The 20,642-nt window shown below is 51.2% G+C and overlaps 1 protein-coding gene across 2 annotated transcripts; it reads right to left on the bottom strand.

Moving 5' to 3' along the window:
- Positions 1–1,210: 1,210 nt before the first annotated feature.
- SCARB1 (scavenger receptor class B member 1) lies at positions 1,211–19,783 on the bottom strand. 2 transcript variants are annotated; one of them, XM_040577169.1, is made up of 12 exons: positions 19,575–19,783; positions 15,768–15,925; positions 13,929–14,070; positions 13,263–13,466; positions 12,903–12,998; positions 12,452–12,564; positions 10,604–10,770; positions 9,993–10,111; positions 8,246–8,319; positions 7,357–7,408; positions 6,764–6,910; positions 1,211–1,723 (listed from the first exon to the last, which is right to left on the bottom strand). In XM_040577169.1, exons 1-12 carry the CDS (start codon positions 19,692–19,694, stop codon positions 1,601–1,603), a joined length of 1,515 nt encoding a protein of 504 aa, XP_040433103.1. In that variant the 5' UTR covers positions 19,695–19,783; the 3' UTR covers positions 1,211–1,600. The 2 variants fall into 2 exon arrangements, with proteins under 2 accessions (XP_040433103.1, XP_040433104.1); XM_040577170.1 differs by lacking the exon at positions 1,211–1,723 and adding an exon at positions 3,224–3,805 and having other exon boundaries at positions 19,575–19,775.
- Between the last annotated feature and the right edge of the window lie 859 nt (positions 19,784–20,642).

The following is a 20,642-nucleotide window of genomic DNA, read 5'->3' as shown; positions in this document are numbered from 1 at the left end:
TTTGGGCATCTAGCTCTGCCTGTGGACCAAGTTCTGGGTTGCTGGGATCCCCCTTTATCACCTGGGCTATACCACAGCTATTTCCATGATAAATCAGGCTAAGCCCAGCTGCAGAACCGGGGACACGGCCAGTAAGGAACATGCCAGCTACGGAGATGGTGGTGGTTTCATCGCCTGTTCTCTTTCTGTCCAATAAGAGGGATGGAGGTGTAAGAGGAAAAGTATTGTTTACCCCACTAGGAGGTCACAGGGCTATCTAGACAATTGCAGTGGTTTCCAGTTCACGGTAGCATCCATGCCACATGATGTGCAAGACGTTCTCTGGTACGAGAGAGACTAGGGACGGCCCCACTGTGTACTTTCCTTGCCAGAGGCACCATCATTGACCCCTTTGGCTTTCCCAAGGGCTACCCCGACTCCTGGTTAGAAGCAGTGAAGGCAGATGTAGACAATTATTGCTTGGTAGTTAACCAAGAGCAGCCCTGGGCTTTGAGCTTCTTTCCCACCAGAGGATGACCCCATCCCCAGCTAACATCCAGCCCCGGATCCCACAAGACCTCATTTCAGAAATCTGGAATAGTTTTGCCAAATCCCACTAAGGCGATTGTTACTTTCATTATTGCACATAGCTTCCTCCATCTCAAAAGCAGAAGTATTTTCCTTAACACTCGAGGAGAGGCACAGCTTCTGCCTGCTCGCCACCCGCATGCTGGTGGCAGGGGCAGAGCGAGGCGATGGCCTCGCAGCATCGATGGTGCATGGCCAGGGCGAGCTGACACTGCGGGGCTGAGCACGCAGCACAGAAAACTGGTCTGGCAGGAGCAATGTGGCAGGTTGGATATGCCAAAAAGCTTTTTGGCAAAGCTCATCTCTCTGTCACCTGAAGCATGGAGAGAGCCAGCAGGCCAGAGTAAAAAGGCTTTGGACTGGAATCACTGGAGCTCAAGGTCATGGCACAGAATAGGGGCTATAAAAATCACCACTGTGCTCTCCAACGCAAGCAAAGGCAGAAGCAACACTGGGCAGGCTCCAGGTACCCTGGAAAGCCTTTAGGAGAGACATGGCTGCTGTGACAGCACCCATAATTGATTTGTAGTGTAGCCTGGTCACATCAAGTGGCAATAAAACCGTAAGTGGCTTCGGGACAGCAAGTCCCATTTGTGTGAGATGAACAGAGGCTCTAAAAAAGATCACTAAATCCCACCAGCGCTACGTATACAAACCTTGTTTATTCTAAAGACTCCTATTAAAGTGCCTTTTATTCCTGGCAATAGACAGTTTTAAATTGCAAAACAATAGATCAGCCAGCAGCAGTCTTCAGTCCTGCCTGCCCTCAGGGACAGAGGGACTGCAGTGAGTGTGGGCCCCTTTTGGCCAAGGGCTCTCGAACGCTGTGTTTCGGGGGGGCTGGACGAGGACATTCCCCACTGTGTGCCCAGCGCAGGAGCACTGGTGCAGAGGTGCTGGCCCGTGGCTTTGCCGAGCAGTGCAGGGTCTCTGCAGAGCTGCCCAGGACAACGTCACCTTCCAGAGACCCCTGGGGATCCAAAGTGGTTCTCGCCCCGCGCGCCTCAGCGGGAAGCATGCCGGGGCCGGCAGCTCAGGCTTCAGCGGCATCCTGGCACGGCGTGCTGGCGTCTTGTAGGAGCGGCGTTGTCTCAGAGAACTGGGGCGGCGCACTTGGCGTGGCAGGGTCACGCGGGTTCTTCTCGTCGGCGGATCTCTGGGAGGAGAGAGGGCAGCAGTCACAGCCCTGCAGTAGTGCTGCAGTCAGACCCTACAGCATGCACACCGCACCCCCACCTAGGGCACTCGTGCCCCAAAACCCCTGGACTTCCACGTCTACCCTTTTCCACCTTTTTCTGAAGGCATCTCAAATTGAAGATTTTTTCATCTCCTCTCCTAACAGCGTGAAGTTATTTCCATTCCTGCCCCCCAATACTTGTAGCATCCCCGAACACCCAGCCTGAAGGGCCATGTCACCAGGTAGAGGAGCTGTGGGGTAAGCCAGCAGGCTGCACAGCACCAGAGAAGGCAAGAGGGAGATGGGCAGGGTCTTCTCATGGCCACAGGCCTGCATATGGATGAATGAGTTGCTCCTGGCCAAGCGTAAATACCAAAAAGAAGCAAAGAGAGGGTGGAAGGAGAGACAGGTAACCTGGAAGAAATACAGAGACTGTCCCAGCATGCAGGGATGAGGTTAGGAAAGTCAAAACCCAGCTGGAATTCAATTGGGCAAGGGCTGTCAAAAGCAACAAGAAGTACTGCTCTAAGTACATAGGAGACAATAGGAAGATGTGGGCCTGCTGCTGAAGGGGGCAAGGAACCCCAGAGACCCTGGAGCAAGGAAGACATACCCTTAGTGAAAGAGGATCATGTCAGCATATTTAAGCAAAGTAAGTCCACAAGCCCCGACAGAACGCACCCACAAGTGCTGCTGGCATTGCAAAGCCACTCTCAATAACCTCTGAATAATCACGGTGACTGCAGAAGTGCCCAAGGACTGGAGGGAAGCAAACGTCACTCCTGTCTTCAAGAAGGGCAGGGAGGGCCCAGGGAACCGCAGGCCAGTCGGCCTCACCTCAGTCCCTGGGAAGCATTGGGAACTGTTTCCAGGCACACCAAGTCATCAGTCAGCATGGATTGATTCACAATGGAAAAGTCACCTTTGCCCAACCTGGTAACCTCGTCTGAGGGAATTACTGGCTCAGTAGATAAGGGCAGAGCATGGCCATTGCCTCCTTTCACTTCAGTAAGGCATTTGACATGGTCTCCTGTGAGATTCTCATAGAGAAGCTGGATGGGCAGTGAGGTGGGTTAAAACTGGCTGAACAGCCGGGCCCAGGGGGTGCCGATCAGTGCACAAAGTTACCAGAGGCCAGTAACTGCTGGTGTACCTCAGGAGTCAATCCTGTGTCCAGCCCTGTTTAGGATCTTTATTAATAATCTAGATGACAGGGGCAGAGTGCAACCTCAGCAATTTGCAGGTGACACACAGCAGGGAGGAGTGGCTGATACGCCAGAGGGACCTCGTCAGGTAGGAGAAATGGGCCGGCAAGAGCCTCATGAGCTCCAACAAGGGCAAGTGTAAAGCCCTGCACGTCGGGAGGAACAGCCCCAGGCAGCTGGCTGGAAAGCAGCTTTGCAGAAAAGGACCTGGCGGTACTGGTGGATAGATACCAAGCTCAACATGAGCCAGTAATGTGCCTTTGTTGTGAGGAAAGCTAATGGTATCCTGGGATGCATCAGGCAAAGTACAGCCAGCAGCTCGAGGTGATTCTTCTCCTCTGTTCAGCACTCAAGACACAGCTGAAGTACCACATCCAGTTCTGGGCTCCCCAGAACCAGAGAGACGTGGAGCTACTGGAGATACTCCAAAGCAGAACCATAAAGATGAGTAAGGGACTGGAGCATCTCATATGAGGAAAGGCCAAGTTGAGACTGTTCAGACTGGAGAAGACAAGGCTTGAGGGGATCTCACCCATGTATTTAAGCATCTGAAGGGAGTGTGCAAAAACAACAGAGCTAGGCTCTTTTCAGTGGTGTCCAGGGACAGGACAAGATGTTATGGGCACAAACTAAAACACAAAAGGTTTGAGCTGAACATCTGCCTTTTTTTTTTTTTTTTCTTTTTACTGTGACAGGCTGCACATAGCAGTGAGGGGTATCCCCATCCTCGGAGATACTTTAGACATCTGGACATGGCCCTGAGCAACCAGGCCTACGTGGCCCTGCTTGGGTAGGGGTGTTGCAGATGACCTCCACTGATCCCTTCCAACTTCAATGATTCTGTGATTTTGTGCTTCTGTAATACAAACCCAGATATTTGATACATAAAACTCCCTCTTGAAAGCCTTTCCATCAAGGTTCTCTGCATGCAAGAGCGAAGCAAAACCCACCAGCTGGGTGCCTCTGTTACCCCCATGAGTTTTGCCCTTTTACGAACTTACCTCTGGATCTCAAACACTTGAAGGGAAAAAGGTGAGAAAAAACATTTCCTCACACCAAACCTATTTTTTATCTCAATCCCTGATGATATTATTAGATCAGGTACACAGATAGAAACAATATAAGCATGTTCTTACAGCCTGGGTAAGTGCTAGTATTAAGATATTCAGCCTGAATACTAAAGCCAGGAGACAACACCGCTATGTCAAGGACTGCCAAGAAGACACCTCTGGAACACATGGACCGTAAACGTTTCCATTTGATTGGTTTTGAACAAAGTTTAATCAAATCAGGATGAGAGAAGAGTGTGTTACCTTGACTGAGTACGCACCTACAGTCTGGCTTCCCGCAACACTTTAACTGGAGGCAGCTTTCTGGCAGAGGAGGCCTGGTTGGCCTTATTACTGTCTGAGTTCTTTTTATTGCTACTCCAAAATAAAGAGCATTTTTCCTAGAAGATAATCAGGCTAGTTTATGGTGCACTTTGACATGAAATCCATGGAGGGTCCAATTTTAGGAGGAGATTTTAAAAGATGTTTCAATCAGTGTTTAAGTATGATCTAGTTATTAATGAAGATTTCAAAATCTAAGTTAAACTAAGCCCTATTTAAGATTTCGGCATCAAGCCAGTTTTAAAATGGTCTGTTTGCCTTTTAAATGTGTCATTACACAGGCTGTAGGTCATGTCAGCTGAGGAGAGCTACAATGCTGCATTGGGGCATGTTTTATGCCTGCACAACAAATATGCACACTTCCAGGTGCAGGTCCAACAGATGCATTTTAAAAGTGGCTCCACTGTAAACTAGACTAAGATTTAAGTGTCTCACAGCACTTCATCTGGACTGGTTTTACAGCACACCGCTCCCTCTGGAAGCCAGAGACATGCAAGAAACTCTAGGAAGGAACTGGATTAAGCAGGACCTTCCCACTGGCAGACACGTGAAGGTGTGGACAATGCCCCTCTTCAGTGTCCCCTCTGATATCAGCTCTTGCCCCAAGAGGGAGGACTGTGCACGATTAAGCAATCATCACTAGATCAGCAACACTTCAATCAGAGGAACATACCTTGGCTGCAAATTGCTGTCGTCCAGTTTACAAGCTCTTATCTATTCATTAGGCAGAGACTTTAATGTGCTGTTGCATAGCTTCCTTAGAGATTTATAAAGTCATTAAGGCTTTTTATTTACTTTTCAGGTAGTCAGACACTTCCTGCAGTTTATTTTTAGTTCCAGCACTTCATGACGCTTTGGCTGAGCACCCAAATACAGTTGTCTTATACCTGGGTTTGGGACATTTCAAACTGACCGAACAGCTGCTTTTGAGTGAACTTTAAAGCCAGCTTTTCTTCCTGACCCCAGCTGGCATGGTTAAGGCTCTTTGACACCAGGAAGTAAAACTTGCACAAGGCAGGGCGAGGAAATGCCAGCCCAGGGCTGCAGCAGGTCTCAAAAACAGCTGACCAGCAAATACTGACTTTTTTCAGATATGCTGGTGCTATGCTGAACCCACTTGCATTTGCTGGAGCCACGAGGTTCAGCACACTCAAAGGCTGAGCATTTCGGAGCACAATAAGGTTTAGTGCTGAGCCCTAGCCCCTAGCACCGCTCTCACACCACAGGGGAGCCCGTGGAAGAACAAGGAGATTTGGAATCATGTGTTTAAGTCAATTAAGCAGTTGTAGGCTTGGTAAAAATCCAATTACATGATACTTGGAGAACCCTAGAGCTATTTAAAGTGGGCTTGTATTAGCATTTCAGTGAGGGCAGTTACAGGTTGAGCAAAAGCAGCCTCTTGCACATGCTCTCACCTCAGTCCACTCATCCTAATCTTTGCCTTTTCATCCCAGCATGTAGCCTCTTCTTATCTGCAGCTTTAGAGCCAGCTCAAGCCATTTGACTGTAATGCCAAACTAAATAAGCTTGCTTTGATATAGGTTAGGGTAGAGAGCTAGATCTCTACTTCAGCGCTAAGCTCTCTAAAAGCTTTAGCTCTTATCAGATGAGTGTTTTGCAGCTGGAGACACAGATCACCATCAAGCGTTTGAGCTGTTTTATATTCTGTCCCCACAGCCTCCTGCCCAGACGGATCAGACTCGTGTGCCAGCCAGGCCCCCACACTGCTCTCCCCTCGTGGGGCAGCTCCCACCAAGCTGCCAGCTCCTGCAGCCTTCAGAGGTCTTGGCTTCTTGGTTAGCCTGGACCCACAAAGGTCTGGGGGTCTAACTTCCACAGCTATTTTGGGCAGTTTCACTTGTAGAGAAACAAGTGAATTTCAGGGAAAGACAGGGTCTGGTCTGGGTTGAGAAGCAGCCGTGGTATCTGTGTCCCTCCTGTAAGAACACAGCTACTACATTTAATTTGTGAACAAATTGAACTTAAGTAGCCATCCCCTCGAGAAGGCTCTGATTAGATGAGAGAATGTCTGGGACCCTGCAGAGACATACGTATTTGGGTGATAGCACAGACTTGCTGCTTTACATGGAAACCAGATTGAAGAGCTAGGCTTATTCTTTCATTAGCGGGATGAGCTGAGAAATGTTTCCTCCTATGGGAGCCCACGTCAGTGAGTGCTGCATGCTGAGATGGCCAGAAATGCTTTTAAATTATTGACTTGCAGCCCAATTTCTTGATAGCTGAGGAAGTCCTGCTGTTATGTACTAGCACCATCAGGACATGGTTCTGCTTTAGGTTGTAACAGATTCACGGCATCAGCCAATGTTTCATCAGGATTGTTAGATCGTCAGCCCAATCTACATCATCTGATTAAATCTGATTTGGCTAACAGCATTTCCCATTTGACATCTGCAACTTCTTACCTGACTCATCATCATGAGTACAGCAGCTGAGATGATGAGCGGGACGCTGAGCCCAAGGAAGATGTACTGCAGGTAGTCTAGGATGGATGGGATCAGCACCAGGCTGGTGTAAAACTGCTTTAGGACTGAGCCTTCAATGTATCCACTCTGCTCAAGAAAGCAAAGTTGTTATAGGCATTTCGCTTTCATCCAGAGCCGAGACAGACCATCTGTGCAACTCCTCTCCCACCACAGATTAGGAAATTTAGGAAAGACTCACTAAGGCCAGTAGCTTCTACCAAATAGCTGGACATGCACACATCTGTAGGACCGCACTCACTGGCCCACATTAGCGTGCAGATGCTGGCAGCACTGTTCTGGGCTCTATTTAACCCCACATCTAGGGCAGAGCCAGAAGTTCGCCCAGTATAGTGCAGGGTTTGTTCAGCTCAGAGGGATTAACCACCCAGCCAAGTATTGCAAAGCCTGCTGTTGGCTGCTTAATTAGTCTGTCTGGCTTAAAGCTTTATTCAAAGTGGAGTTTCCCCAGCAATGCAGTTTCCCCCTTCCTGCACAGGACAATCTTCAGAAACAGGTCAAGGAAGGCAGCTCACCTCTGCGAACCACAGCAGCGGCAGCACCACTGGCTTAATTTTCCCTGTTTGACTGTGGGGATGGAAAAAAGAAATACACATTTAGATTCCCAGTTGATCAGGCCACAGCTACTGTAATCCTTCCTAAAGAGAAGCATCTGGCAGACCAGCAGTGGCCAGGTTACTGGTGCAAGGATGCAGCAATTCCTGCTGCTGCAGGGAGCTCCCTCCCCTCCAAGGACCAGGTCCATCTAGGGACTTCCATGCAAGAGCGGAGGTGACATTTCCATGTGAGCTTAACTGCCCAACGACAGCAATAAGTGCCACGCCAAATCTGGGCTACAAATACATTAACTCAGTGAACGGGAATGAACTTTTTGCAGCTCCAAGCTATCTCAGTCACCTGCACGGTACTACAGGGTGATACAGCCAAGCTCACAGCATCAAGGCTGTCTGCTGCTATACACAACAGAGGCAACCTCCACAATAGAGCTGAAAGCATCTTTTTGGAAAGAAGTTTTCAACTATCAGCTCTGTGAGCTGAGTGTGTTCGGTCTCCTCATTTTGGGGGTAACTCCTAAACAGCAGCACAATGCAGGCAAACTGCCGCTGTGCCCCACCAGGAGCAGTGCATCCGTATTGCATCGGCTGCCTGGTCGGGTGCACAAAACACTGCTGGGGCTGAGCAAACAGGCAGGCACATGCAGCACTGCTAGAGGATGGCAGTTTGAGGTCATTGGAACAGCTGACATTTCACCACATCAGCCAGCTGGCCTCTGCAATGGTGACAACTGGTGACAATGTCAAAGCTGCCTCATCTTTGAGGAGAGTAAGCTCTGCAGTGACCCCAGAGCCAGCAGCACTCCCTGCTTGAGGGAGAGATGGCCATTTGTAAAAGATGATCACTTACATTATACCAGACACCTGCTTCAAGTACTGATTCAGCTGGAGCCTGATGGAGCAATTCATGGGGATGCCCGTCATCTGCACAGGAGAGAAAAAAACAGTTTGTCAGTACAGCCCACATTTATCATGAGAGCTTTGCAGAAAAGCAGCCCTTCGCTTTCCATCACAGCTGCTCTGGGTGCTGCCTTCCAAAGCAGTGAATTAGACCATCCAGAGATCCACTGCAGCTGCTGCACATGGGGCCAGGAGCAAGGCTGGGGTTTCCACCAGTGTACCAGCACTGGTCAATCAGGTACTGCTTCCCAGGCTCATGGAGGGGCAGCCCTGTCCCCACAGTACTTTGGGGTCTGTCCCCTGCACTTGAAGACCCACTAGCCAGTCAGTGAGCTGCATGCAGCAGCATCCAGAAGGAATCAGTTCCCTCGGGGTGGTCCGAAGGCAAAAAGCTAAGCTAAACAGGCAGGACTGCTGCAGAAGGCAGCACACGGTCAACAAGCAGACAGCATGAACTCAGGGAGGTGCTTTATGTGACACAAGGCTTGTAGGACCAAACCTAAGCAAGTTCAAATTACCAAGTAGCATATGCAACCTGCAAGTGATTCCCTAGGCAGAGCGTTTTAACAGAAACTTCATTTTTTTTCTAAGTCTGATGAGCCTCTTCTGTTCCTCATCCTACCTGCACTAGGTTTGAGAATGAGAATACACCGATGCCAAGATTCATGCACACAAAGGACACTGAATGTTTCTCTTAACTAGGACTACATATCAACAGCTATCACTGTCCAATAACACAAAGACCACGAAAACACCACACTTCAAAGTTGGGTCTTTTGGCACTGGTTTCTCATGATGCTGCAGTTTTGCAACACATTAAGGGCAGAGAGTTTTCATTGGATTGTCCCTGCTTGTTCAAAGCAGACTGCAGCTAGATAAGACTTTAATTGTACTGTTATCAGAAGAGGTTTGATACTGTAATAAACTTAATTAGATTTCCTTAACTGTGATAAGAAAAGCAGAGAACCCAATGCCTAGGTAAGAAGCTTACCTTGCCTTGCCTCAAGAGGGAGATCGGTTTCTTGCTTGAGCTATTACTGAATGTTTGGAAACGTCCCACCCATGGCCACATGCAGGGTGGGCTGCGGGTGGAAGAGCCCAAAGTCTCCTCCCCATCAGCAGCTGGGACAAAGATGACTCAAGACACCTCAAGTCATCACCATTGGAGTGGTGACTTCACCCTTACGTTTAGATATGCAAGAAGCAGCCCAGTACAGAAGCAGCCAGCTAGACGGGCAAGTTGAGATGGTGGAAAAAAACAGCTCCAAAATGGTGGCAACAGCTTCAGCTGCAAAATGGTCTTCAGACTTTGCCAGTCAGCTCTCACAGCAGTATGTGTTTACAGATTTGGGGTGTAACTGGCTGCTGCTGCTAGATACACCTCCTGGTGTTGTGGGCCTTCCTGAGTCAGTGGAAAGAAGCTGACTGTGCTTATCAAAACAATTATGCTTATAATTAGTCCTGCAATTCTCTAGAAGGCTGGCCAGTTATTCAATTAGTTTATGGCTTTAGCGTTTTTATCTGCACATGTCCTCGCCACTTTGCACTCTGGAACCTGCTCAAGTCAGCGCCACGAGAGCAGAGCAAGGCCACCAGGCCGCAGTGACAGGCTCCCCCCACCACCACTTAGCCTGGGCCTGGCCCCGGTGCGAGGAGAGACCCCTCCGAGAGGGTGAGACCGCAGCCAGGCCCCCCACCGGGTGCACGTCGAGGAAGAGCGCGTGGTGCTCCTTGCTGGGATGCAGGCCTTCGACAGCGTTCACCAGGCTTGGGTCGGCGTTGTAGAAGTGAGGATGGGAGATGAACATCGGTGCATCTGGATGAGAACAAGGACACCTTAAGCCCATCCAACCCCACCTGAGCATTTTGTGTTGACATTTTTAAGCCCTTGAAATATTTGAGCAGGCTTTTATACCCTTCTCCTTCTTTCCCTCCTGGCAGCTTATTCCACTGGGAAGGTTAAGAGCCCATGTCTAAGCCTCCTTCTCCCCCATACACCACTCCACACAGCAATAATTCACCATCCAGACATGGGTTAGGGCACTGAAGCCCGAATTCTCACTCCTGCATGACCTATACTCACTGTCCAAAGTTAAAATTTAGTTTGGCAGTTAGGCGGCCTGCCTGCTCCCAGCCTGGGGGAGGTGATGGGCCTGGCCAGCTCTCAGCCCTTCCCACAAACAAGGCTGCTGTAGGGCCATGGACACAAGTTTGGGTTCCACGCCCTCCCCCCCTAGGTTAGCTTGTCTCACATATCTCTAGAGTTTAATATTGGCACAGCAAGGAGGAACCACAGCAGAGCACTCACTCAGCCTACAGGTGCTGACGTTCTGGATGCCGGACTGCCTGCAGGGGCAGAAGCCTTCATTGGGGGGATAGTCCGTGCCATTGGCAAAGAGTGTTTTCGGGGCCACAAAGCGATAGGTGGGCACACCCTTAAACTCCCCCGACTGCTCGTACACCAGTGTCATGGATCTGGAAGAGTTTCAGTGGAGAAGGATCAGGATTAGCCAACAGGTTCCCAGCCCAGAACTGGGCTCTTATCTTCGCTGGATAAGATGCAGTTGCAATGTAACTTAGACTTTGAGATCAAGATAAACACCCAGAACAGAGCTTTGGATCAGGAATATGTATCTAAGCCATTTGCTTTCCATGTTTTAAGCACAAATAAAGGGCTGGTTGGGACTAGTTATGAAGAGAAACACACAAGCTTATAAATCTGTTTGCAGAATCCAGATATGATTTGTTTAAGGGCATGTAGTAATCCTCACGGCTGCTCTGCCAGAGATAATACCTTCTTTGTGCAAGCACTGGCTCTGAGATAGAAGTGTTCTGTGGCAGGGGATGGACACTGACTAAATCTGTTTTGCAGCACAGCTCCAGCATATAGGCCATCCATTTTCCATAGTGGAAGATTTTACCTTTTGACCTACGTTACACAGCAAGATTTTATTTTGGGTACAACAGACCAGTGATTTGATGCTGCATCATCGATACCAGATGTCCAGGATAGAAGCAAGTTTCCAGGAGGGAAGTTTGCTTCCTTCATGCTCAAGCAAGACTTGTGTGGATGCAGACATCCCAGGCAGGCCAAGGGGACAGCTTACTGCCATAGCTGCCTTCTGACACCAGGACTGAGGAGGGGAATTCAAGGCACGTTCAGCAGTTCAAGGCAGTTCTGGCTGTGCCAAATCTGGGGAGAACAGACTGCTCTGCCTTGTGAAGAGACGGATCCACTTCCTCCACAGGACCCACACCCACAGCGCTGTCCTGCAGCAATCTCCTGGGCTCACAAGAAACTCAGCTTTCCACTTCATTTTATGCCTTGCCAGGAAACATACTTCATTTCCTAAAAGACTTCTGTAGTTCTTCAAAAACAGGTATATGTATTTAAACTTTGATTACTAGTAAACTTCCCTGAACGTCCTTGGCTCTGGGTCATTTTGGTATTTGCTGATGCCTCTTGTGTAGAGGAATTCCTGCACTAATGCTTGGCTCAGCTGACTTTGCTTGTTCACTGAAGAGGTCATTGTTCTCTGTTCAGCATGAGCACTTTGCTTGTTTTGCAGCAACTGCAAAGCCTAAATTAACATTATCTTCCCCAAGCTGGGGACATGGCTTTGTGCCAGGCTGGCTGCCTCACTTCCCCTCCTTCCAGCCTCATGGAGCTTCCACAGGAGCAGGGCAGACTCCGGGGGTACTTTAACCTCCGTATGATCAGCTAACTCAGGGTGTCATACAGATGTGCACAGCTGACCATGAAGTATTGCATTCACAAAAAAAAATAATGAAGCAGCCTGGAAGCAGCGGCACAGCCCCCAGCACTGCTTGTGCTGGGGCTAATGCAGCATTTCCTTATGACAACCCTTATTTCTCCCTCCCTCTTCCCACATCTTATCTAGACAGGTTATATTCTGCTCGTTCGACATATAAGCTTCCCCAGTGATCTAAAAGGTATTTAGAAATGCCATTAAGATGCAGCTAGACAACTATACTACTTGCAAAGCTCAGACACTACAACACCGAGCTGCAGCTGAACCTTTACCTACAGAAACTAGTCCTCAGCACTCCGCCTCGCTGCACAGGTACTCTGCATGCACATCACAAATCCTGCCACCTGCACGGGGACAGCGTGCCTTGCCTGCTGCAGCCTCACCTGCAGGCATCGGGGCTGTAGAACTCCAACGACGTCGGGGACATGAACGGCGGCCACATCTCCCCCGCGGTCCCATTGATCATGTTGCACCCGGTGCTCCGCCAGTAGTTCACCTGTGGGGTGGATGCAGAGAGAGGAGCTCAGTACTGGAAGCTCGGCAGAGAGCTGGCTTTCACCTCTGCCATTCCTTCCATAGGAACTTGAGGTAGCAGTACTGAAGGTCCTTCAAGATGGAAGAACTTAACACCTGATGACAAGCCTCTTGCCATCTGGCTGCCTTCTGGCAGTTTTGCAGTTGCTTTGACATTAAATCAAAGTTGTGGTAGTTGAGGTCCCACAGACATTTGCTTTCAAATCTATGACCCAGCAATACAACAGTAACAGCTTTCCGTTTATCTGGCTTGAGATCAGGCACCGTCCCCATATTAGAGGTTTGCCAGCTGACACTTACCTTCTTTAACCCATTCCATGAATCCACCATGTGAACTCTACTGATGTTCTTCATGCCCGTGTACACGGTGAACAATCCGGTATTGGAGTTGTTAAACTGTAGAGAGAAGAAACTTTCACTTTTTTCACTAGCACTAGGAGTGCTTCATGTACTGTAAGCTATTGAAGTTTTATTTTGGTTGCTAGAGACAGCTTCCAACACACACATTTCTGCTTGAGGGGAAAATTAAGGCAGCCTTACACAACCACCACCAATTACACATTGCTGCTCTAAGCAGTTTGTGAAGCGGACAGCCTGGACTCTCAATAGCAAGAACAGTATTTCTGTGATTTTAGCCTTCCCAAGCAAGAATTTACTCACCCCTATTAACATGCCAAATTTCCCCTTGAACGGGATCAGGCCAGGAACAATCATATTTATTGTGTCTAAAAGAGGGTCGTCATAGCCCCACAGGATGTCCCCCACCGTCCGGTTCATAAAGGCCTCCTGTTTCAGGCCAGCCAGGGCCCCGCTCAGTAAAAGCTTCACAAAGTTTGGCAGGTTTTCCATCATGACAGATGCTCCCTGGGAAAGAAATCAATCTCTGAGACAAAAGCCTTGTATTACCAAAGAGAAAGCAATGCATCTTCAGTGCTCAGCAACCTCCCTCTGCTGCCGCGCTCTTCAGTTTTGCAGAAATCCTTTGGACAGACTGAGGCTCACCATTTATCCCACATTTGGGCAGAAAACAGTCTGTGGCAACAGCCACTGAGTGCTCACAGGTTTCATTTCCCCAGACAATGCTCTGCTGAAGTTGTAGTCATGAGACCAGCTGCTTTGCCAGCCCCTCTACACATTCTGATTTTGGCAGGGTAACAGCCCAACACAACCACCAACACCCAGAAAACTGCATTCTGTAAGCTTAACCACCCCATGGCTTCACCAGACTCAGTCCCTACAAGAAAGTAAGCTGCAGGTTAGCCTTGAGCATCAACACCCTCCCGACAAGCTCGGAAGCCAGTATTTCTCCAGGGAGCAAGTCCTTACCAACATCAGGATGTTTGGCATGACAATGTACTCATCTTCGGTGCCATTAGACAAGTCTGGCTGGAAGAAGAGCTTCCGATATTCCAGGTAGGAGACAGTGTCATTGTCATGGAATGTGATGTTTGTTTTGTACCTGAACTCTCTGCAAAGAGATAGGAGGGACCATGGGAACCTTCCCCCGCACAGTGCCGCTGCATTGCCCATGGAGCAAGGATGGGCTGCACAGGCCCGGCCTTGTTCCTGAGCGGAAAAAGGAGACCAAATCCAAGCAAGAAGCCTCGGGGCAGCGGGAGAGGCAGTGTGCCAGGTGCCAGTCACACACCCTGACCATGGTCCAGGTGCGTGGCAGCACTGCAGCCTGCAAGCAGCACAAGGCATCCCTGACGGATGGGATTCGGCAGCAGCCTGCAGGCACCACGTGTTTCCTGCCAGCTCAAAACCCAGCTGCTGAGAAGCACGAGACAAAAGCATTTATTCCTGACGGAGGAATAAGCCCGCTCTGTCACTTCTCCTACAGCTGTTGAAAAGCCCAGCCCTACCAGCGAGATGCCCAGATAAGCAGATCTGCACCTCCCCACGTGCCAATGCAACCTGCGTGGCAGGAGGGGACCAAACAAGATGGCGCAAGCCCCACTGTCAAGCCCACACAGATCTGACACGGAGATCCCGAGCGCTTGCTGGGTCTGGGCACCCTGTGTGCTTCACACCCTTTGCTGCATGCTGTGGGGACAGCCCAGCCTCACAGTTCTGCCACGGCACGAGGCTGTCCCCAGCATCACAAGCCGGTTACAGCTCCCTGGGGAGCTGCAGCTCAACCCACCAGCAGAAACAAAGTCCTTTATTGTGGAGCCTCTGTTTTATGGTCCATGATAGGGAAGGGCACTAATCTTGCTCAGCAGGACATTAATAAGCTTTGCCCCTTTGCTTATTCTTATTCAGTGGAAGTGCAGCCTTTCCCCCAAGCCAAGCGACTGACGTGATCACAACATACAGAATCCACATGGTCTTACAGTTTGACCCAGCAAGCCCAGGGGAAATGAGGGCATACACATACTGCCAGGCTTCCCCCCAGCACTACTCAAACAGCTTTGGATTAGACCAGTAATCTTCCCGCATGAGCTTGCTTAGGCTGCTGACCTGACTTTGCCTACATGTGCATGCGCTAGCATCTTGAATATTGTTATTTATGGGTAAGCTCACGTGCTCATTTCAGCATCTCCCATTACTTCGGATACCACGTCCACAGAGACATCTGGGCTTCAACTATCTTTAGACATGGCAAATGGATTGAGTCCTGCTCTAGGTGGACCCAGCGAAGTCTTAGTGCTCCACACTGGTTCTCATGACCAGATCATTCATTTTAGGCAGATTCTGCATCTCATCATGTTAGATGGTAAGTCTTACAACAATCCATGAAGTCTGAAACTTCATATTGAGGCGATTCCAGCTTTGGAGCTGGACTCTTAAATGCACTGTGAAGACCAAACTGAAACCCAGTCTGGAGATGGGATTTGCCCACCACCATACCAACACCCCTCACACCTGCGTTGGGACCCTGTCAGCCCAGGTCTGGTTGTACAGCCCAGGGTCCCAGCACAGGACCAAGCTCCACGACTCACACTGAAGCACCGACCAACCTCACCACCCTGTTGGCCAGAGGTCCCACACATGGTTTTAGCACGATCAGAGCAATTGCCTCACATTTGGGTTGCTTTAAAATCTTGTGCCACCAGGCTCATGCCAGGTGTGCTAATACGGTGCTCCCCTCCTGAAGGGAGCAGCCAGAAGCCTGGCAGGCAGCAGATCAGCCAAGCTCACGGACCACAAGCGGTACCTGACCTGTAAACGTATGGCCCACGCTGGTTCAGGATTGGTTTCCCTCCCTCGAGGACCTCGTTGGGGTTCACCACTTCGAAGAGGTGCACCGACAGGTAAAAGGGGACTGGAATGTCTTTCCACATGCCGAAGGAGATGCTGCTGGGGTTGATCCTCACGTTCTGCAGAAAAAGAGAAAGAGGCTTGGTGGCCCCAGCTGAGCACAGCCACCCTCGCCTCCCGCATCGGGCCTGGCTGAAGGAGGCAGTTTCGGCAGGGGATCTCTAGAGGACGCAGAGCGTTTTGCAAACTGAAACAGAGCCAGTTCTAAAATGGGAACTTATGTATGCAGAAGCACCACGTTCGTGCCACAGGATGTCTGTAGGCTTATATACTCAGACTCAGCCTGCCAGACTCCTACCCACAGGGTTTCAAAGCCGTTTCGATGTGCTGGAGGCTTTCACTGTGCTAGACAAGCCGGCACTGAATTCTTTCACAGCTCTGCAGGTTTGACTTGCCTGGCACGAACAGAAACCCTGTTCCAAAGGCTTCCATTCACTTACCAGGTTTGGTAGCTCCACACTGCCAGAACCAGACAAGGGCTGGGAGAGTTGACTAGTCCTTGGACAACACAACTGTTTGGGTACCAGCAGGGAAGACCCACTAAATTCCCCAAAAACAGACAAAGAGAACCGCGATGGCAGCCAAACTGTGTCCAAGTTGCCTTTGCTTCTCCTCACTTGCCATCCTGTGGTGACTCATATTTGTCGTAAGGCAGGTCAAAGGCAATCCATGATTGTGTTTTCCATATCACTGTCCCACTTGCTGGGAAATGCCTGCAGAAACTCAACCCCACACCTCCTCCCCAGCACCTCCAGGTGCTGGCACCTGGCCACTTGTGTCTCTGCTCCCTCCCTGCCTCCTGGGGGCTACTTTATGGACTGGCACACCCAGAGCTTGATCGCTCTTAATTACCTATTTCTGAGTGCATTCCACCATTAGCTTTGCTATCTCTGCGAGTACAAGCCCTTGTTACAGTTAAGTAACCCAGCTTGTTTATGGAAGCGGGTCTGACCCACTAATCGGCAACAACATGTGAGCATTATCCAGCTGCAGCTCGGCCCCACAGCAGCTTGGTTGGGCTCCGCACATTTGATGCTGTGGCAAGAGTGAGAAGTAAGCTGCCAGAAACCTCCCCACGTCTTCCCTTCGGTGTCCCGTGGCCAGGCTGTGCCACCTGCGAGCAGCAGGACTTTGCATCCATCCCCCAGCAAACCCTTCCCACCTCCGCATCAACCTCAGCCCTGCCAGCCTCACAGACTTCATAACAAAGGAGTAATTTTAGGACAAGAGCAGCCAAGATTTTATTTAGGCTGTTTTATAACCCTTACTCCTGCGCGTCCAGCAGAGCCTGAACAACATCTGCTTTCTTTCACTTGTTTGTGCTGTTTGGCACTCCCTGGACTCCTCATTGCATATGCATGCATTTATATAACCTGCACATAGGCAGATGGAGCTGCATCCCAGCTCCCTGCTGCCTTTCTCAGCCCTCTCCCATCCAAACCAGCAGCTCCAGCTCCCTCACGGGTGTCGCTAAGTCAGATCTACCCAACAGGGTGGCTGCGGAGTCAAGCTGCTTGTAAGTCAACACGAATACGGTCATGTGTCTGCAATAAAAATAGATTATTTTTTCACTTAGATGGGTTACAAAGTGTCGCTGAGAAATCTGACATCTCCTGACCGTGCTGCTCTGTGTTCCTGAGGAACTGAAAGAGGCTGGTTACCACTCGTCCCATTCAAAGACAGCACTGCAAGTCTGGTCCTGGCTTCCAGGTGGGAGAGCGCGGGAGTTCCCACGCGGAGAAGGAACGCTACCTGCCAGCATCTGCTAAAGGCAACGAGGGTTCTTGCCTGGATTCGTATCTTAGGCAGGTCCATGGTGCTCCAGGTGCCTCCAGGTTTTGCAGGGCCAGCTCTATAGGCACTCACAACAGTTCCTCTACACTCCTTTACCAAAAATATCTTCAAAGCTATAACCTCGTTGCGCTAGGTGGTTTTCCACCAGCATGCACCATCCCGACCTCCCACGCAGAGCTCAGCGAGGCAGGGCTGGCAAAGCAGCCTCCACCCGCCTGCCCAACCCTGCTGCCCTCGAGGCCCCGCTCTTCCTCTCACCCACCACCCCAAATACCAACCCAGAAGTTTCGGCAAGCCCCTGGATACTTCTCACCACCCTAGACATCAGCACTCAGTTTTTCCATTTTACTTTAAGCTATGTAAGAATTTGGGACCCTTTGGGTCGTGCTGAAGATGTGGAGCCCAAGTAGCTGAGACAAAAGGAGACCTGAGGAGAAATAAAGGTTGGTCTTTTCCCCTTCTTCTGTTCTCATTGCAAGGTACCAGGGACTAGCTAGTTGGGCAGAAAGAATTAAGATTATCTAAAGGAAAGGAAGTTTTCTTGCACTGAGCACATCACCCCTGTTCTAGAGGTGCCTTCAGCCTTCTGTTTGCAGGTACCAGCTCCAGATGGACACAAAATCAGACAAAGACTGACCGGTACTGCTTGAGCCAAAACCCTGGTTGGCTTTGCCCAGTCAGCAGCGCTTTCAGAGGATACGTTTCAATAGAAGCTGGTTCCTAGCAAAGACTTTTTGGCACGGGTAGCTCCAGCCACTCGCTGTTCGCCTCCTCTGCCAGGGGCACACAGCTAGGGGCCGGCTTGGGTAGGCGAGAGCCTGGAGAAACAGCCAGGCAGTTTGGCAAAGGGGGAAAAAAGTTGGTTGGGTATGAGCCCAGGCGCTGGGATCGGCAGCAAGGATCCGGTAGCTGCAGGGGTGCCCCTGAGCAGAGCCCAGCAGCTGTCCCAGGCCAGGCACGGGCTCCAAAGGGACCCAACGCTGGGCAGAGCCGAGCCGGGAGCGATGCTGGGGAGAGCACGGGGAGGGGAGCAGCCCCCGTTCCCTGCTCCCTGGGCTGCTTGGGGAAAGGAGGTAGAGGAGGGTGGATGGGGATGAAGGTGGTTTTGCTTTCAGCTTCTCTATGTTCTTGTCTGTTATTGGCAACAAATTATATTAATTTCCCTACATTGCATCTGTTTTACCTGCTATGGTAATTGGTGAGTGATCTCCCTGTCCTTATCTCAGCCCTCGAGCCCTTTCCATTGTCTTTTCCTCCCCCTGTTCTTCCGAGGACAGGGAGCTCGAGAGCAGCGGGGGGAAGCTGGGCTGCCCAGCACAGCCCGCTGGCTCGCTACTGGGGATAACTGGTGTGCTGCCCACCAGGACAGCCTCGCTGGTCCCCGGGGCTCTGCGCAGCGGTTCCTGAGCAGAGCAGCACCTCGGTGCACAGCCCCACACCCACGGGGGGACAAACGGGGGTGCAGGACCTCTCCTGTTGGTCACGGAGGTCTTCACGGGGCCAACTCCAACTTCTCAGTCTCGGAGATCACCCCACAAAGAGCTTTTCCAGAGCACCCCAGCACGCCACCCGTGCCACCGCCAGTTGGGAAAGCGCGCTGCACGAGCGAGCCCGCATGCACGGGTACGAAAGGAGCGCCCAGCACCACCAGCGCCGTCACCCCCTCGGCACATAAACCCCTTGCTAACGGGGTCGAGCCCCCTCTCAGCCCCCATCCCACTCGCCATAACCAAGCACGGAGCTGCCCGGGTACAAAACCCCGACAGCATGCCGAGCAGCGAGAGCGAGCGACACCGAAGCCCCTTCGGGGCCCCGCTCTCCCCTTCCCCAGCGCCGCACAAAGAGGGGAGCGCTGCCCCCGGCCCCCGACCCCACATTTACGGGGGGACGTGCCCCCGTCCCGGTCCCGCTGACCTTGACCACCTGCTCCTTGACGATGGCGGGCCCGGCCAGCAGCAGGCAGACCCCCAGCAGGGCGCAGGCCGCCCCGGCCAGCCCCAGCCCCACCGCCGCCCTGCGCCGGGCCGCGGCCATGGCTCGGCGGAACGGCGAAAGAAGCGGACCCGAGGCCCGGGGCCGCCGCTTTATGGCCGGGCCCCGGCGGCGACGGTGGGGCGGGGACCGGGGCGGGGACCGAGGACCGGGGCGGGGACCGGGGACCGGGACCGTGGCCGGGGCCGGGCAGCCCCCACCGGCCGCAGTCCCCCAGGCGCTGGCCGGGGGTTCCTGCTCGGAACGCAGCGCTCCGGGGCTGTATGGCCTCAAAGGGTTTTGTTATTGTTGTTGGTTTTTATTTATTTTTTTATTTATTATTTTTTGCACTGACGCACTTATTAACAACAACAAAAAAATATCTTAAAGCACTGCACTGCTTTTTTTTGGTCATGGCGGGGGTTTGGCCATGATTTGTGGTGGCCAGTTCATTACTTGCCTGTGCATGGCTTTGTTCAGAATAGGAAAATACTGTTCAAATCAGTTCTCCTTCCAGCTGTTGTTCTTTTTTTTTTTTTTTTTAATCGTCAGATTTCCAGGGAAAAGCTTCACCGACCTGTGATGGGGACCTAAGCAGGGTCCCCCCCTTGGGGACCTCAGAAAACCTAACCGGGCTGCAGTGCCTGATTTTTTAGATTGCCCAGTTCTCCTCACTCTCACCCATACACCCACCCCCAGATGACCTACCTGCATTTAAGGAGCCCCATTACAGATCACCCGAAGCTCTGCCGAAGGGCTTTTGGACTTTTAATTGTTACCTAAGCTTTAGTGAGTCAAGAGGGCAGAAAAAGCAGGCCACCATGAGCTGTATTTGCACTTGCTCGGGGCTGTTTTATGTTATTTCAGTCCACCCCTCCAGCTCTGAGCGCCCTGGGGCAGCACGGCGCGTGCAGCTCCCACTCCACGGGTGTGAATCACCCTTTGGAGCTGGTGACATTCGAGGGCAGAGCCCAGGGCCAGCCCAGCAGAGACACCCCGGGACATCGGTGA

Source organism: Cygnus olor, chromosome 17 (genome assembly GCF_009769625.2).
Source record: "Cygnus olor isolate bCygOlo1 chromosome 17, bCygOlo1.pri.v2, whole genome shotgun sequence".
Lineage (NCBI taxonomy): Eukaryota > Metazoa > Chordata > Aves > Anseriformes > Anatidae > Cygnus > Cygnus olor.
Note: the sequence above shows the minus strand (reverse complement) of the source record. Positions and strands in the feature narration are given on the sequence as shown.

Excerpts from the sequence above, each read along its gene's own strand:
- SCARB1 (XM_040577169.1), bottom strand. The coding sequence starts at position 19,694 with ATGGCCGCGGCCCGGCGCAGGGCGGCGGTGGGGCTGGGGCTGGCCGGG. Across the intron at positions 13,467-13,928 it reads TGCCAAACATCCTGATGTTG|GGAGCATCTGTCATGATGGA; the intron begins GTAAGGACTTGC and ends TTTCTTTCCCAG. Across the intron at positions 10,771-12,451 it reads TACAGCCCCGATGCCTGCAG|ATCCATGACACTGGTGTACG; the intron begins GTGAGGCTGCAG and ends AAACTCTTCCAG.